Below are 18,858 nucleotides of genomic sequence, written 5' to 3' on the forward strand. Positions count from 1 at the left end.
TTTGTACTTGATGACTGATTACCCCATTGTTCTCAGTAGCATCATTTAATGTCACCACCACAAATGTTAAATAAGTTATAAAAACAAAGAGGGTTGATGGTACAAGCGTTGCTAAATTAATTAAGTAACTTATCCTAAGAGGCAAGTTTATTACATCCTTGTTAATTTAATTCTTTTTTTGTTGCAGTTTTGAACAGTTCTGCATTAATTATTGTAACGAAAAGTTGCAGCAGCTATTCATTGAACTCACTCTGAAGTCTGAGCAGGAGGAATACGAGTCGGAGGGAATTGCGGTAATGTTGAGAGCAGCCTTGTCTTTAGAAGTGTAGAGGCTCTGCAATCCATGTTCCTACAGCCAGCTTTCCCACAGCATTACGTACAGCTCGCAGCATGCACTCCTGCATTGCAACCCTTCCCCCCGAACCAGAATTACTACATAATTACCTACACCCCTTTAATTCATTGCCTACAGCTTTGGAAGACTCTCTTCTCCCATTCCCTTCAGCTCCACACACTTCTGTTCCCTGTACCCTTAATGCAGAACACCACATCCATCACTCTTAAACCATTCTCCATAGCCCCCACACAGCCACTCTTGTACCTGTACTGCATCAAAAGTCTGAGCTGATGCCCATTCCCTACAGCTCCCTCCCAACAAATGTTTTTGCACTCCCAATAGCTGCTTCCATGTCAATGCCCCTATACCATTCCCTAGAGATACTACAGATGGTGCTCCAGCACATTCCTTCCAGCACTCGACCATAAGTGCTCACGCACAGCCCCTACAGCGCTCATGGAGTCAGTGCTTCTAAATAATTACCTATAGCTTTATTATTAGTGGTCCTGGACCATGCACTACAGCTCCCCCAAAGCATGTGCTTTTACATTATCTACAGATCTCTTGAAAGGGGTATATTGCCGTTTTTACCCATAAGCTGTTATATGATTGTGTGATCCGTTCCTGTGGTGCTGCATGTTTTTTACTTACGTAAGCCCTTACGTGTGATGTAGCACTATAACCGGCTGACACGCTAAGAGGCTCTTTGATTCACCTGAGATGCTGTTCCCCCTCTGATTCCCATTGCTGCTTTTTAATTGGCCCCTGGGCTGCTAAATATCTCTGTGACAGGTGGCAGGAATAGTGGGAACCATTTGATGGGACTTTGAAGTGCTGCACAGCTCTGTGACAGGCTCCTTCGGTGTAGTGTGACCCTTTGGGCTAGTCTTTTGGGTGCAACGGAGCACTGTAACTAGTGTCCTTGTGATGCCACCTGACTCTGCAGGGAGTACCTGAGGTGATGCTTTGCTCCATAGTGAGCCCCCTAAGTACTTTTGTATTTTCGTTACTCATTTCTGTCGTGCTGAGCATCTGTGACATGCCCTTCAGGTGCTGCATGGTTATGAGATGGGCCTTTAAAATCTCTTTCTGTATTTGCAGTGGGAGCCAGTCCAATATTTCAACAACAAAATCATCTGTGATTTGGTGGAAGAAAAATTCAGAGGCATAATTTCAATCTTGGTGAGTGTACACGTTTCAATTTACCCAGTGTCATGAAAGCCATTTGAAGGGATGGCATAAGGCATAATTAGGGCATTTGGTGCAAGTGGGATCACAGTACCGCAAAGGGCTGTAGAGTGTATCGGGCATGCAGGACGCACAGTCTCTGTGGGCCAGGCAAGGCGAGGGAATGGCACAGGGCATGGATTGAGTCACAGGATTACACTGGCTACTGAGTGTGTTGGGTGAATATATAATTCTCCATTTTGGCTTACATTTCCATCTACTCTTGCTTAGGATGAAGAATGTTTGCGTCCCGGAGATGCCACAGATCAGACATTTCTGGAAAAATTGGAAGAGGCGGTGAAGAACCACCCTCACTTTGTAACGTGAGTACAAGTAGAGTATGGGGGGCTGGTGTGATGATCAGTGGACTGTTATATGTTTGGAGGGTTTCATATATTCCAGAAAACACAAAAGATATGACAAAGATTTGTGAGTTATTTCTACAAATCCTTCTAACTTACCCCTCCTCTTTCCTCTTCCTCTTGGGTGTTTTTCTCCACCCTCTATGGGGTACTAGTTGAGGGATCCAGATTCAAAACAAGATGATATTCTCCTTGAGAAAGGAAATGTAGGGAACTAAGACATAAAGTCAACTGAAGAAACAATCCCAAAATGGGATCAGTTCCGCTGTAATCAGTATTCTGGTTGTAAATGCCATAGACCAGATTTCCTCCCGGCTCTTTACAAAAGACAGTCACTCAGAGACTTTGAGGAAGTTAATGTTTCCTCAATAATTCTTTCTTGACATGTCTTTGCTGTTGAATCTTTAGACTCTGTTATTTGATTCTTCACTTTGTTTCCCTGTCACAGGATGTCACAGAGCAATAGTTTAATCATCTTCCTATTTGCTCTCCAGCTTACAGATCTTGACAGGCGTAGGCTAGGCAACTAGAAGCCAAGCTTGTTGTCTCCAGAGCTGGCCACTCAACAGCCCTGAAGGAGCTGGCCACTAGCCTTCGGGAGGCTGGCCATGTGTCTGGTTTCCTTTTCCTATTTGAACTATACCACCAGCCCAACCTTCTTAACCTCCTCGACGCCATGCTGTACGGTTATTACTACAAGGAAACGTTTCCCTTCTTCTGGTGTTTCCTCTTCTCTCCTCAGTCCTGTGTCCACCTCCTTGACACTCTACCACTTACTCGTGCCCCCACCGCTCCACTCACACAACTTAGCTGTAAGGTGTTGTTGACATGGATTTTCAAAACCAGCTCTGTGGGAGGGTTCTGAGAGGCTACACTAGTTTGTGAGCGGAGTAATTGACGCTTGGATCTAGCAAAGCTGTATCAAGGTGTTACATAGACTGGGCAATAAGGCAGACTTCAGGAGATGTGTGTGGGTGGGGTGTAATAGAAGAGTTAACACAAAGCATTTACATAAAATAGGCAACACAGGAGTACACAAATATACTAATTTATTAGGCCTTTAAACACCAAGCAAGAATAGTAAAACATCAAGCAGCTATCACTAAAACACCCTTAAAAACACATTTATGTACATATTTATGTACATAGTTATCGCAAGGTGAGATCACCTGCACTTCATACTAAAAACAGAAAAAGCAGTTCATATTAATGAAAAAGAGAAACTGAGAAGTAAAGCGAAGAAACCATGCTTTTAAATATTAAAACCTATACTTAGCCTTATAAATATCAGGCCCCTATTGCTTCAACAGTAAGTACCGGAGTAAGGAAAAAGTCACCCTAAATAAGCTTTGGCAAAGCCAACAGGTTGAATACAGTTGCAGAATAAAGCACATTGGGAGTCTAAAATGTAGGTAAAAGATTTTAGGGGTTCTCTCACAGTCCCACCACACAAGGGGTTATCCTGGAGGAGGTATTTGGCCAGAACGCCACCGATCACGACCAGGCAAGGGAGAGCTAGGGAGTGGACGTCCTATCCATACATACTCTGATTCTCTGAGTGGCTAACCCTAGGGTATTCAGAATCACTGGGTCCACTTACCTATGCCCTAGCTACAGGCGCAGGAAGTCCAGGGGCCGCCATTGCAGTGGGAGAAGTCGCTGTCAGTTTTCATTAGAGATTGATGTCAGTTACATGCGTCAGTAGGACGGTCTTGAAAATCTTCTAGCAGGATGACCCAGCACATCAAGACAGCAGCCATTCCAGGTCCCACGTGAGAGGAGACCCTCCCCACCCCCAGGACACAACAGAGATGGGCAGAATTGAAGTTCACCCCAATTAGGGGGTGGCAGGCCGAATAATGGTGACGAGAAAGACTCTCCTCCGGAAGTCCACTCTTCATTCATGAGAGCAGCAGCAGCAGGAAAGATGGTCTTCAGCCACACTTAGACCTACAGAGTCTTGAGCTCCACCTGAGGCTAGTCACCGGTGCAGAAAAGTGGCCTTTGCCATGGTTGGACAACCCACTGTGAGACAGGCATGGTATCAAGACAGACAGACTCAAAGTTGTTTGTTTAATAACCTTTATTTAACAAAGTTCCTCGGTTGGTGTAATGCCCGACTGGCCCGAACGCTGATTCCCTTAACTGATGTTTCTAATGGCCGTCGCTGTCTAATAGCTGTCTAATAGCCCAAAATAAGTCTGTCTGTGTCTAAACCTATGCTTGCCCTCACACTTTACAAAAATGTTATAGGAAGTCTTTAAAAAGGAAAATAAAGGTTCAACAGAAAATGGAAAACCAAAGTTTCTTTTCAGGTGGTCTTCTCACCAGGTTTAGTTTGGTCAATGTTACAAAAATAAGTTCAATCAAAAAGGGCTGTCCGTAAGACCTTCTCCACAAAGCCCTTGCAGTGGTTTCAAAAACCTTCAGTGTCTTTGGGTTCCTTGGGGTTCCCTTCGCCAAACTTCAACTTGTTCACGTTCCAAACACCACAAAAGAAATATAACACGGTTTCTCAGGGTTCCCTTCCCCAAGCTTCAATCCTTTCAACACTAGAAAAAACAATAAGTCTCCAACTTGGTTGGGCCTCTCAGGGTTCTCTTCCCCAAGCTCAAGCCCCTTGCAACTTTTCAAACAAAACCAAATATATCACAATTCCCTTCCCCAAGCTTATGCTCTCTTCCTCAGCCATGCATGGGTGTGGACTTGCTGGTCACACCAGTCCAAAGGTCGAAGCATCAACAATGGTCTTCAAGGATTGCAGCTAAAAAGGCAGTGCTTCACGCGGACTTGACTTTGGCAATGCTCTTTGTCCTTGGCAGCAATCTTCCAGGTCTTCAGTTCGGGCTCCATTTCTTTACAGTGTCTTGCACCATGGTCAGTCTGGGAAACTGCTGCAGAATTCCTCCTTCCGATCCCAACTTCAGGCTACGGGCTGCTTACGTTGACCAATTGCAAGGGTCGGCCCCATTCAAACCAGTAAGAGCTGTCCGATCAGGGACATCCTCCAACCCAACATCTGCCCAGCAACAGACATCGCCTGGCTGCAGTATGTAATTGGACAAGACAGCCCCGACCCTCATTTGTCTCTGTAGCACTTCAGTGTAAAGTGATGTGAGTCACAGCAGAAAAATATGTGAATCTCCCCCTAGTAGTGGGAAGTGTTTGAGACAATGACGCTGCACCTTATGGATTGTTAAGTGACCCCAAAATAAGTGAATTGAGCAGTGGAAGTAAAAATGCTTTAACTGCAAAGGTCGGCACAGTGTTCAAGCCATAGCAAATAGCTTGGCGGTTTCATTGATGTCAATGGAAGGAAAGTTTCAAAAAGATAAACCTTTTCTAAAAGGGGCATGCTCCTAGCCGCCCTCTTCATCCTAAGCCTTCCTTCTTTCTTCCCTTTTCGCATCCTGGTCTCTTTAGATTTCTTCATACAATGTTGCTGCTTGCAACCTTGGTTCTAGGACAGGGTAGTTTGGTATCCGTCTCTCCGACTCACGGGCTGTGCTGTCTTTACTGCCGCTGCTCTTGTTGGAGCCAAGGACAGTACCAAGACGGCAAACGCTCCTCCCCGCCTTGATTATCGACATGGGAGAGCCGCGGGTGCCTCTGGCACACAATACAGGTTTGTTCAGCTTTAGTCCTCTGTCTTAGGTTTCTTAATTTCCAAGGTTCACGAGTAACGGCCTGAAAAGGTCAAGGGCACTTCCCTCCTTGCAACCCTCTCTGGTCTTGCGTCTTTCTCTGCATATTAAACTGCCACCTTGGAACTGCTGCTTCCTCGTGTGCTTTGCCTTGCTCAGAGTGTGCTTTCGTGCTTTGCCTTTTATCTGTGTGGGGCAGTGTGATGGAAATCAGGTGTGTGTGTAATGATCAGAAATTGCCTGACCTTCCCTGACCATTGTATTGGGACATGTCAGGTGTTAGTCAGTTTTCGCTCACGGTCAACTGTCCGTGAGAATGTTTGTGTCGGGAAAGGTGGGGGGGGGTGTTCAGTTCCAAGGTATCCTACCTGGTAGGATGGGGAAAAGGTGTTACAGGGAAGGGGATACCGCGTCTCATCATCAGGTGACTTACTCCCACTCCCCAAAGACCCCCAATCCAGGTGATCCTCTCACACTGGTCCACCCCCAGTAACTGGATCCAAAACCTTCAGTTTTCTCACATGTATTTGAAAGGAAAGTGCTGGTGCACTCACTAGAGCTCACCCAAAAGTGAGTATGTATATATTAGTAATGTATGTTTAGTGATATTACTTACCTGTCATTTTATATTGGTACGAGTAGTCCAAGGCCTCATTAAATATAACTATTTGTATACATTCTTCCTTTCATGTTATTAAAAGTGGTCTGTGTGTGATTAACTGAACCCTTCACCACTCTCATACTCTCCTAAATCTAAGCCTTGCTATTCAGCCACACTACGCAGATAAGAGTTTCGCTAGACACTAGTGTTGTCCCTGTTCATCAGAATGGGGTGGCCTCTCAGACTCTTTATGGGCATTGATTCTGACCATCCATCTTAAGACCATCCTCTGTATTTAGTGCCACAATTCTTGCTTTTCCTCAAGTGGTTGGAGTGGTTTATATTACTGTCACAACATGCATAACTTTAAATATAATACAAAGTTGAAGGGAAAGAATATTTTTGGAAAATTGATATTGAATTTGTGTGTGTGTATATATATAATGTGTATATGTCACCAAGACATGTGGGCCTCTACACCCATTCATGTTTTATAAAGCAGCACCCCATACATTATCTATCCCTCATTACCCCTTAATTAGTGACTTTTTGCAATTAACCCCCTTTAATTTCACACACTGTTCACTCAAAATGTCTGCACCCAGAAATAGTTCATGGGTAGTCTGTCTCCGCAGTGTCATCCCTCAGCCAGTCAACTGGCCCATTGTGGTGTCTCACTGGCATTTGGTCTCATGTGGCGTAATATGTGTTTGATGTTTTCTGTCTTGTCCTAATTGTTTGTTGTTTTTCTACAGGCATAAATTGGCGGACCAGAAAACCCGAAAGTCTTTGGCTCGTGATGAGTTTCGTCTGCTGCACTATGCAGGAGAGGTCAATTACTGTGTCACAGGTGAATGTTTCAGGTTTACTGGACACTCTACACAGCTCAGGTGTCATTGGTTAACTTTCTGTCCCACACATCAAAGATTATCGGACTACTTGGCGTTTAGTTCAAGAGTCATATTATTGCCATCACACAGTTAATATGACCAATTGCAGGCCTCGAAATGTGCACTTGCTACTAGCCATCAGCGAGAGAAAATTGACACTTGGCGTGTAAGAAATTGTGTGCATGCATGTGGAGTAGTAAGAGAGCAAGTGACTTTTCATGCCTAACTAATAGCTTGCAACTTTAAATATGTACCCCAGCACACATTATGGCTATTAACCACCCCACAGATGAAGGGTTATGGCAACCTAAATCACAAGGCTATTGCTGATCACAAAACGTCTATATCTCGAACAAGTATACTAAGTATCTCTCTATCCCTCTATCCTTAAGAACTGTAGCTACTTGACGATATAGAAATAGAATCTTAAAGGAGGACCCAAAGGATCCCCAGCAACACTGCCCATAAGGAGCTGTGTGCTGCAGTTGTAAAACAGATGCCTTTAAGAGCTATGGAGCAAACACTCCATAGTACAGGTAAATTACAAAGAACAGAGTTTCAAAAGACAGAGCCACAAGAATGAATGAGTGGAAAAAGGCTCCACTCATTCAGGATGGAAGGAAAAAGGTCCATAAATCCAGCAAAAAGTGCTGGGGAACTCACTAGGAGACAGGATGAAGCATAAAGATGATAAATCTCCCTAACAGCAATAGGCCAGTTTTGCCCCAGGCACATGCATGCCTACAAATACAACCACGTGTGTACTCAGTTACCCCAGCTCACACACACAGTTGCATGCTATTTATTAAAGAAATGTGCTCTCCACACTTATCAACCAACCCAGTCACTCTGCTCCAGGCCTCCAGCTACTGCTTCTCCTGGTCATGTGTGCAGTAAACGGGAAGCCCATACTAGTCATGCCAACATTGTGCTTGACCAGGACTCTGAAGGCTTGACATAACCAACACCTCTACGGCCTGCCCTTTTGGGGCGATCTTGCCTTTAACATTTTACAGCTTTTCCTCCCCTCACCCGTGACCTCTTTGAGCATTCCTGCCAAGACCCTTTTTATTCAGTTTTGCCACCACTTTCTGCATTTCACACCCAACCCCACTTCTTCAGTCCTTCAATCTCTTTCAACTTTTCTTTCACAATCCATCTCCTTCTTCATCTGTACATGTTTCACAGTGTGTCAGTGTTGAGCAGTTTTTTCTCTCTCTTAATTGCAGGATTTCTTGATAAAAACAATGATCTTCTTTTCCGAAATTTGAAGGAGGTGAGTATACAAATTCTGACCAGGTTAGAGTGGCTAGAGATGGGCTCTAACACAAATGGGAGAATGGCAAGGCAGATGGGAACTTAAGAGGTGGCAGGACATAGAAAGGTGTGGTATGGCATGAAAGTAAGAGAGCAATGTATAGAGTGGGAATGGTGGGAGCTCGGTAGAGCATTAATATGACCATTGGATTAGGTTTGTGAGACTGGTGGAAATAACCTAAATATTTATACCATATCATTTTGCATTTGAAGGTCACTTGGCAATAAGATCTGTAATTTAGTTCTTAGTTTACCATAGGATCAGTATGTGCTAAACACAAAGATAGGATTGAGAAGTTCATTGGGCAACTTGTCTATCTTGTCTAATCAAGTAAACGAAACACACTCTGAGACAGTTCTAAATGAGACAGATGTGTGTTAACCAATTGAAATATATTAAACAGCTTTGAAGTCCTGGTTAGAAAGGGCTAAAGATGTCCGATGTTCTCCGGCAAGGCACTAGCCTTCCAAGGTTACTGGTTCATGTTTGATCATCTTCGTATCCAGTGGTGTTTCAGTCAATTGGTTCTCCACTGGGCAGTAACGCATATTCCACACTATCTAAGACAGCATCAGCGGCTATTTAGAGGCATGTTCACATTTTGGTCATGTGAAAGAATCCTACATTGGATACTTCTCATGCCTTGATGTGAATAAGGACTGGTAGCACACACACAGAGCAAGGGGTTTCATTGCGCTGAGAACTGAACAGCTGGTAGAGTTGTGTGCTTCTAACTGGGAAATTGCAAGGCTTTCAGCGTTTCTTTAGATGATGCTCTATTGTTTCAATGTTGCGTGGTAGAGAATTCCATAGCTGGGGCAGGCCAGCACAGAGAAAGTCATGCTGCGAGATAGCATGATAGCTTTTGCTAAGTTGAAATTTTGAGAATGGCACAGTCGGCACCCTGCCCTTGGCAAGAGGGGATGAGAACCCCAATCAACCTGGGTAGGAGTCCTACCAGTGTGGGAGCTAGAGTCCGCCCTACCCAATAGAGACAGGAGTGGAAGTTGGGAGGGCCCCAGCTCCTGTTCCTTCTCCATGTGCCAGTTTGTTCATGGGCAGTATCCATTTGCATCACCCCATGCCTATAACTCCATGTGCTGGGCAAAGCTTTTCTTCTTTCTGAAGAACCACTGCAGACCTGGAAGAAGAGGACATGAACACGGTAAAATCATCAGTGCCCCACACCATGGCAATATTGCACCCTGCTAGTGAAGGAAGAATCATAGAAGAACAACAGGAGACCCTCAGTGCTGACGCTGAGTCATACGGTGTACAGCAGGAAACCACAGCAGATAAGTAGGCAGCAGGGGCTGGAACTCCTACACGGCTGCTCGTGAGGCTGCATACTGCACACCTTATCAGGCCTGCCCAGAAAGCAGATCGGTGCAGGCTCCTTTCACCAACAGGGACATAAAAAAAACACCACTAACAAGGACTTGCCTTAGGGGAGGCCCAGCCTAACCCCCCTAACATGAATTGGGATACTGAACTGAACAAACCGTCATTGTTCCGCGGCGGACCTTAAGGAGCTATATGAAAACATTTTTGTATGTACCACCGCCCAGGCGACAAGATCAGGGCAGATTGTAGGGCATATATTTATGCGCCTATGCCTGTCTTTCTCCTCACTGGGTAGGGTATTGGTCCTCACTAGTATATTTACTTCAGTACTCCTAGTCCCCTCATCACCAGTGACTCACCCTCCGAGGGCACAGCTTGAGCTCATTTCATGAGCATGGTCGTGTCATTCTCTCAGCTGTGTTGTCACTAAGAGTTCAGCATACATAGTGGGTGAGGGGGGCAGGATCTCAGATGGCCCAGGCACACATTTCAATACAACACTCAAGAGTAACGGTAGGGGTGGTAATGGAGTAATTAAAGTTTGTCCGAGTTACCTCACTGATGGGTAACACATCTTTAAGGTCCGAAACCAACTAAAGAAGCGTGTTTGCTCAGCTATAATTGTTCTCTTTCTCTTAAGGCGATGTGTGACTCCGAGAATCCAATTATTAACCAGTGCTTCGACAGGACAGAGCTGACCGACAAAAAGAGGCCTGAAACGGTAAGGATGGCTTGTGGATTAAACATAGGAGTAGAGCAAGAATGGGCCAGGGACAAGAAATTGGGGTTTATGGGGGGAAGGATAGGCATGGAAAGGGCAGGGATGTTTGGATATTGGCTAGGAAATGTAGTCCGGGACATGCAGGGAATGACTGAGCAGTCATTTATCACAGGTTGTTATTGTGATTGGGATGTATTTCCCCTCCCCCTTTGCTTTGCTTTCAGGACACATATATCTGTTACCTAGCAAGGTAGCCTGCACTCATTGTGTAAAAGGCAGTGGGCACCCATGGAGGGATTGACTGATAAGCATATGGAACTGCTCCACTTCCTTGTTTCTCTTTGTCCTTTTGCCCCATTCCCTTTGTCACTCCTTTCCCAGCCTGTTTCTCTTTCTCGCTTTTGTTGTTATCTCTTCCCTGCTTCTTTGCTCACTCTTCTTCTTCCTCTTCTCTTTCATGCAACCCCCACGCCCAATGTGCCTTTAATTCCTTCTCAGCACTGAGCTGTTTTTCTCTCTGCCTCCAGGCAGCCACTCAATTTAAGAACAGCCTGTCCAAGCTAATGGAGATCTTGATGTCCAAGGACCCCTCGTACATCCGATGTATAAAACCCAATGATGCCAAGCAAGCGGGTGAGTGCAGCGTCTGTGTGTTCAGGTCTTTTGGATGATGCAGATAGTAATCTGTAAGGAGGCCAGGCTTTGCAGATCCCTCCATGTATAGATAGGGTTGAGCTATGATCACCATAGGGTCAGTGCCATGATCTGCAGACGAGCAGCCGTGCTAACCTAGCATTTGCGCTCTTTAACTGGGAGATATGCCAGCTGCTCGCCCGCTATGAAGCGGTAATACCACTGTGAATAGTTGTAAGTTGCTTTCTCTCTCTTTGGGATGCTCTGATAGCTGCTGTATAGCACATTCCTATACAGCCCATCACTGCCCTGATCTGCCAGATGCTCTCTGTCAGCCAGTTTGATAGCTGCCATGGTGCCTGTTCTCTCCAGTTGAACTGTCACTTTCTGAGATGTCAGTGCAAGACATGCAATGGTCAAGTCATTTGTGAGGGTCTCGTCTTCGTTGTGTTACCAATCCACGGTGTGTATGTGTCCCCTCACCCCTACTGTCGGAGGTCCCTAGAGGAGACAAAAGCAACCTATGGGGATCATCCTTGACTAGCCTGCATATTGACGACCAGGAGGCAAGTCTTCCCTTGTGATTTACTTTTGCCTCGGACCATTTCTACTTTGGTTCTGGTGACTTGCTTTTTTAGAACTGCACGCCTACACCCTCCTCCCCCATTGGGTTTTCATTGGGCGCAAAGTCCTACTTACGTTAACAGTATCCAGGGCTGGCCCAGGGGGGCTGGGTCTGTGCTTTTAGGAGTCATCCTGTTGGACCCCAGGGGGGGTAGCAGCTTCCCTGAACTCTGCAAACTGAACTAAGTCCCTTCATGTCAGCTTTCTACAATTACCCGTCAGGGTCCAGTTACAGAAGGCTCGCCAGAACTTAGAAATGAATTGAGACCCTCGATCTGATATAATTTGTGTTGGCAATCCATGGAGTCGCACCACTTTTTGCAAAAAAACTCTTTGCCAGATTCCTCGCAGAGGCCTCTCCTTTCATGGGAATGAAATGCCCAGCTTTGGTCAGTAAATCCACAACTGCTAATACTGTAGTGTAACCTTGATCTTTAGGAAGATCTACAATATAATCCATAGAGATCGTAAACCATGGACTAGGGGTACTGGTAACGAGTTAAGTAATCCAGATGGTTTCCCTCCTCCTGATTTCACTCAAGCACAGACTTCACAAGTTTTCACATAGTCTTCAATATCTTTTTTCATCTCTTTCCACCAGAACTTTCTTTCCACCAATTCAAATGTCTTACGAATTCCAGTATGACCCACCAACTCTGATTCATGACATTCTTACATAATTTCCTTTTGCAGTTCTTTACTTGGAAGGTAAATTTTAGAATGGACACATGGAAATCCATCAATTAAATGTTTTCCAGAATCCTCCTCAAGCCAAGATTGAATCGCCTTTTCCGGTAATTCCCTTCGAATTTTTTCAAGAAGCAGATTCTCTTCTTTCGTAGTACTTAGAATAAATCTATCTTCTGCAATCACTGGCTCAGGTAATAACTGATTTTCTACCTCATCTGAAGAACTTTGTCGAGATAAAGCGTCCGCTTTACCGTTTAACCGCCCTGGCTTGAATGTTAATCACAAAATCATATTCTGAAAAGAAAAGTGACCATCTAAGTTGTCTTGGTGATAATGTTCGAGCAGATTTCAAAAACAGAAGATTCCTATGATCCGTTAAAACTGTTATTGTGAATCTTTCTCCTAACAGATAATGCCTCCATTCTTGAAATGCCTTCTTGATTGCAAGGAGTTCTCTATCAGTAATCGTGTAGTTCATCTCAGCAGGAAGCAACTTCTTGGATAGATAGGCCACAGGGTGCAGTTGCCCAGTTTCAGGATGCCTTTGAGAAAGTACTGCTCCAATTGCAGTATTGGAAGCATCTGCTTCAACAAAAAATGGTTGGGAAGCATCGGGATGTAATGAAATTGGTCCTGAAGTAAAACAGTTCTTCAATTTTTTAAAGGCCTGATCCGCTTCATCCTTCTACTCAAATTTCATTCCTTTCTTCAATAATTTGGTGATGGGAGAAACAGTTTGAGAGAAATCTTTTATGAATCTCCTGTAAAAATGTGCGAAACGCAGAAAGCTTTGAATATCTTTTACACAAGTTGGAATGGGCCACTGCTCTACTGCTTTAATTTTCTTCATGTCCATTTCCAAACCTTTGGGTGAAATAATAAAACCCAAAAATTCCACTTCTTGGGTATGGAATTGGCTCTTTTCTAACTTGGCAAATAATTTATTTTCCCTTAGTTGCTGTAGAACTTTCTTAACATGTTCTTCATGTTGCAGTAGATCCTTAGAATAAATGAGAATGTCATCAATGTATACTACTACAAAAATGTCAATAAAATCTCTCAACACTTCATTTATAAAAAATTGAAAATCCGCCGGGGCGTTGCACAGTTCGAATGGCATTACTTGATATTCGAAAAGACCAAATTTTGTTCTAAATGCTGTTTTTCATTCATCACCTTGACGTACCCGCACCAAATGGTATGCACTACGAAGATCTAATTTGGTAAACACTGAAGCTCCTTGAATCTGGTCCAACATCACTGAGATTAAGGGCAAAGGATATCTATTTTTAACTGTAATTTTATTCAGTGCCCTAAATTCTATACTTTGTTTGTAAAGTACCTTCCTTTTTTGGAACAAAAAATAGTGGAGAAGCTGCTGGCGACTGAGAGTGCCTGATGAACCCCTTAGCCAGATTTTCTTGAATGTAATCTTTCAAATGTTGATTCTCTTTCTCAGTCAGGGCATAGATGCGACTGCAAGGAATGTGGGCTCCTGGTTCTAAATCAAATTTACAATCGTATTCTCGATGAGGAGGTAATTCGTTAGCTTCCTTTTCACTAAACACATCATTAAAATCTTGATAACACTTTGGTAATTCTCCAATTACTGCCCCAATAGAATGTACTATGGCACCCAATGTTACCAAACCTTCCATAACTTCTGAACAACTACCAGAAACATCTTCCTGAACTTTTTCCTTAAAACAATTAGTAATACAAAAAGAAGAATCCAATTTTACTACTCTTCTTCCCCAATCAATCTGAGGGTTATGATAAGTCAACCAAGGCATCCCTAATATTATCTTCAACTGTGGAGTGTCTATTAATTCAAACACTATTTCCTCCCAGTGTCCTCCAATTTCCATCCCCAATGGAATTGTTTCATGTGTAATTAAACCTGATGTAAGTTGAGACCCATCCACCGCTCTCACTTGCTTGGGTATATTTTTTACTATGTAAGGCACCTTCATATCTTTTACCTCATTCCAATCCATGAAGTTACGTGTGGCTCCAGAATCTATTACTACTGGACCACTTCCCTTTAATTCCTCTTTAATAAACAAGGATACGTTTATTGTAATATGTGGCACTGCAGCTTGAATAGTATTAGTCACTTGTTGATTTCTGGAACTGTTAGTAGATGAAGAGTTTTTTGGACATCAAGGGCAATTTCCAACAAAATGTCCTGATCTACCACAATATAAACCTACATTATTCTGCCTAAGCCTATCCTTTTCATCCTTAGTTAAAGGACCTCTCACTTTATTTACTCTCTCTGCATTCCCTGTTCTCAATTCTTTATTTAAAAATTCTAATCTTCCCTTATCGACTCTAGGGAAAACTCTGGGTTGCTCAACACCTCCCCTTATACGCTCAGCCTTGCGTTCTCCTAATCTATAATCAATTTGTATGACTATATCAATTAAATCTTCACATGAAGTGGGTCTATTCACAAATGTGGATAAGGCATCTTTTATTTAACTCTTCTCTCAAGCCTCTATAAAACAAAGATGATTGTTTCTCTTCTGGCCAATTGCTCTCTAATACTAAGGATCTAAACTGTGTGATGTAAGACACTAAATCTTTATTTCCATGTTTTAACTCTAATAGTTCTCCATCCACTTTTTGAGATAACTGTCGTCTATCGAACATTTTTCTAAATTCTGACTTAAAGGCTAACAGGTTATTTAGAATGGGATTCTCTTGACCAACTAATAACACTGACCAAGTTGCCGCCTCGCCAGTAAGTTAAGACAGAATAAAAGCTATTTTAGTAGCACCTGTATTAAAGGCTTCAGGTCTACAAAGGAAATGAAGTTCACACTGTGTAAGGAAAATTTGACATTTCTTGACATCTCCCCCAAAACATTCTGGAGGTGCTAAAGGGACTGGACCTATAGTCTATTCATGTTCCCTCTACTTCCCTCCTGAGAACTTGTTCCTTCACCCAAATCCTCTCTAAATAACACTGGTAATTCTCTACTTGGGCTCTCAGAAACTCTCGACTCCAAAGAAATGCCTTCACCCCTACGGGTAACCCTAGAATTTAATTCTTCAAACTTGACTTGTAACTCCTGGTTCTCCCTTCGCACTGCCCTCATTTCCTCCTTTAACTCTGAAAACATGTCCCTTAAGGAACTTGCTAATGCTTCTGTGGGATCTATATCCGCTCAGGTGGAAAAATTATCGTGGGCCTTTCATCCTGTCAGGGTCCGGCTTGACTGAATTCCACAGGAGCTGATGCTGGCCCCACAGACCCTCACCAGGAGTTCACCTCTCAACCCTAAAGTAAAAGCTGAGCTGAGAACCCTAAGAAAGGGAAAGGGGAATTTGGATAAAATAACAACAGAGACACTGCAGCCCTGCAACCTTCTGGTAGGCTCTGGTATCTGTAGTAAACAAATACACTTGGTTACTTATACATTAGTGTAAACCTTTTTCTCTAAATTATTTTTAAAGCAACCCTAACTTCTTTACCTCTTATACCTCTGTTTAAGACTTAGAGGTTAATTATCTTTATGGAATATCTTGTAAGCTGTTGTAATGTTTTAGTGCATATTGTCACTAGCCATTCCAGTCTCTTTAATATCCTTAAGAAAAATGACTCTTGAAAACACCTTACAACCTTAGATATTCTCCTTTAACTTTAAAGTTCATTTAACTTCAGTAAGTTTGAATTTTCAAATACTGTTTAGAAATGCAGTCTTTCTTAAAGTATTAAATTCTCTTTGTATGAAAATTGCATTAAGTAGAAACTCAAACTTTCTTGAATGCAACTGCTTCTTCTGCGTGTGAATCTTTTCTTTGTTACACATATGAATATATAGTTACTTTCTTGAATAACTTATTCACTCTCTGCAACCATGCGATTAACATGCGAAATCACAAGACGTGAGAAATTGTCCTTGCGCTAAAAAATGACACGCGCACCTTATAAATTCACGTGTACGTGAAACACGCGCTTGCACTGAAAAACTATGCACGCTAGTTCCAATGGACTCGCGCTCTATCGCCAACCGAACTCGCGCTATTACTTGCGACGTCTCTCATGTAAAAATAGTTCACATGCCAAAAACAACTCGCGCTCAATAAAAATGGACTTGCGCTCTATCGCAATCCAACACGTGCTCTCATACGTAACATCACTCACATGAAAAAAGTACACGCGCTAAAAATTACCCGTGACCAGTTAATATGGACTTGTGCTCTATCGCAATCCAACACGCGCTCTCATACGCACGCGCTCCCAGCGACATTGCTGAAGACACAGACTCGCGCGCACGTTAAACAGTCTTGAAACACTTTTCACGCTATTAACAACTTTAAAACTTGCGCGCAGTCTTTTCAATTATTTTCCATATTGTATATAAACTGTAAACGTTTTCTCTTCTTATAGTAAACTTTAAACTCTTTAAGATTCTGATATAAAATGGAAGTTCACTGTGAGAATCTTTAAGCTTTTAAAAGGAACAATCCCACTTGATGTCTTCTTGATCACTCTGGCTCAGCAACGATTTTCTCACTTCTTTGGTAAATCTTCTGAACTCTGAAAGGCCTTGCTTAAGGAGCTTAACTAATGTACAACCAGCCACTGAATTACTTTGGATGAAAGGCAGTTTAAAATCTTGCTCACCTCCCAAGAATCCAACCCATTCTCCTATCCACCAATCGGACAAACCAAACATACTATTGTTCCTTGAACCAATCAGATTGTTTCTTTCTCTCCATCTTGACTTGGGCAACCACAATGTTAATTCTATGTACATACTCTTCCTGATTACTACTCAGCCAGCCTTGACACTACCTTCCCTCTTTGCTGATTTCCTGCTTTGACCTGGACTCCCTAGCTGGGTGGCCTCTCCTAGGCTACTCACCTGCAACTTTCAGGAACCTTTGTGTGTCACTTAAAAGTCTTCCACAGACTCTGTGTTATCTGTAACTGGCATTTCCTGAACAGACTTGAACTTCCACGGCAGGGTGCATATGTTGAGGACCAGACCAGGGACAGAAAGCCTGAGACTTTTGGAGTACAATCTGAATACATGTCCCCCATCTGGTTCAAAACTACTTAACAGAAAGAGATCAGACAACCAAAAAACACTGTAAAGGAGCCATTGATATATATCTACAAGAACAAGAACAGAGGTTTTATTGACAGTGTAACGATATGCATTACACCCGCTCTGTCAAATGTATATACTCACAGAGGTGTAGTGTGGACCTAGCATGGAAAAAAATATATTGATGAGGATATGTTGAGACAGGAAGACAGGTTCACTGTAAGGTACCCAAAGGTTAAACTGAAGGGGAAATGATTTAGGACATAACACATGGAACTCTCAATGACATCTTTTAAAAAAGGACTCCTGACTTTCCCTCGCTAAAGAATAACTTCTTTGAACTCGTGGTTGATGCGTAATCTATGATGCGTGAGGGGTACAACTGGATAAAGTTGATTGGACGTTTTTTGTACGTTTCTCTCATCTTTTATGGCCGTGCCCAGAAGCTTCACCTGCACTTCCATGTGCAGCAGTATGCTTTTGGCACGTCCGTATGTCTCCGGATCTGGCGCCACCCCCATAGCCACCACCATCTTGGCTACAGGTGCCAGGCTGTGAAATGCAATCTCTTCAGTTTAGATGCCGGACTGGCCGGCCATGGCGTTTCATGGGACCGGGGACCTTGGGGAGCAGGTGAGTTTCTAACGTCTATTTTCGCCTATGTATTTTTTTGTTTATTAAGGGCTTGTGATACTAACGTATTGTGTAACCAATAGTGAGTTACACAATTGTTAGCTAGAGTATTTGGTCATTTGTACTTATCTTTGAATATTTAAAGTGTGCCTTAGTGTAATACATTAATAAATTAGTTATTGTTGTAATTACCTGTGGTGGTCTTTATATTTACTGTTTCTGTAAACTGTTATCTGTACTACACATTAGAGCTCCCTTCCTCCTTAATTCAGCCTTATTGCTAGGTCTATGCTACTTGAAGTGAGTGTTTTAGTTCAACGGGATTTGAAACCTTGCTTAACTCTAGATCGGCTTTTCTAAGTAACATCCTGGGTAACTACTTAAAAAATAAATAAAATTACCATACTCTAATTAAAGATGCTAGGGCACGGTCCTTGGTAGACAGATGCAGTTCCTTTAAGCTTGCAGGTGTAGTACTGTTTGTCTTCTGTGGACAGAACTGATCCATTGAGAAGCCTCATAATCAAGATCGGTTCGCACCACAGGGATTGTCTCACAGGGTGGAAAGAGGGAGATACCATATTTTTGGGTCTGCAGGGATACAAAAGTTTCACTAAACATCAAAGCTAGAAATACTTTACAAGCAGACCACTTTCCTCTTACAGAATTGCACTTGAGCTGGATCCATTGCAAGAGCAATCTCCAAACTAGCAAGGATTCACACACAGACACACACCTTCTGTCATTCGCACTGCTCACTCATCTGCAGCA

General features: G+C 43.0%; 1 protein-coding gene across 5 annotated transcripts in view; it reads left to right on the top strand.

Annotated features, from left to right (window-relative positions):
* MYO1C (myosin IC) overlaps positions 1-18,858 on the top strand; it is a 662,069-nt gene that overhangs the window by 499,308 nt on the left and 143,903 nt on the right. For all 5 annotated transcript variants that reach the window (XM_069615425.1, XM_069615428.1, XM_069615429.1 and 2 more), the window contains exons 12-18: positions 188-293; positions 1,439-1,519; positions 1,796-1,887; positions 6,927-7,021; positions 8,291-8,337; positions 10,364-10,444; positions 10,972-11,077. In XM_069615425.1, the coding sequence (XP_069471526.1) occupies positions 188-293; positions 1,439-1,519; positions 1,796-1,887; positions 6,927-7,021; positions 8,291-8,337; positions 10,364-10,444; positions 10,972-11,077 (608 nt within the window). The remainder of the gene's footprint in view (positions 1-187; positions 294-1,438; positions 1,520-1,795; positions 1,888-6,926; positions 7,022-8,290; positions 8,338-10,363; positions 10,445-10,971; positions 11,078-18,858) is intronic.

The sequence above is a fragment of the Ambystoma mexicanum genome, chromosome 9 (genome assembly GCF_040938575.1).
Source record: "Ambystoma mexicanum isolate Mex_15411 chromosome 9, UKY_AmexF1_1, whole genome shotgun sequence".
In the NCBI taxonomy this organism is placed as follows: domain Eukaryota; kingdom Metazoa; phylum Chordata; class Amphibia; order Caudata; family Ambystomatidae; genus Ambystoma; species Ambystoma mexicanum.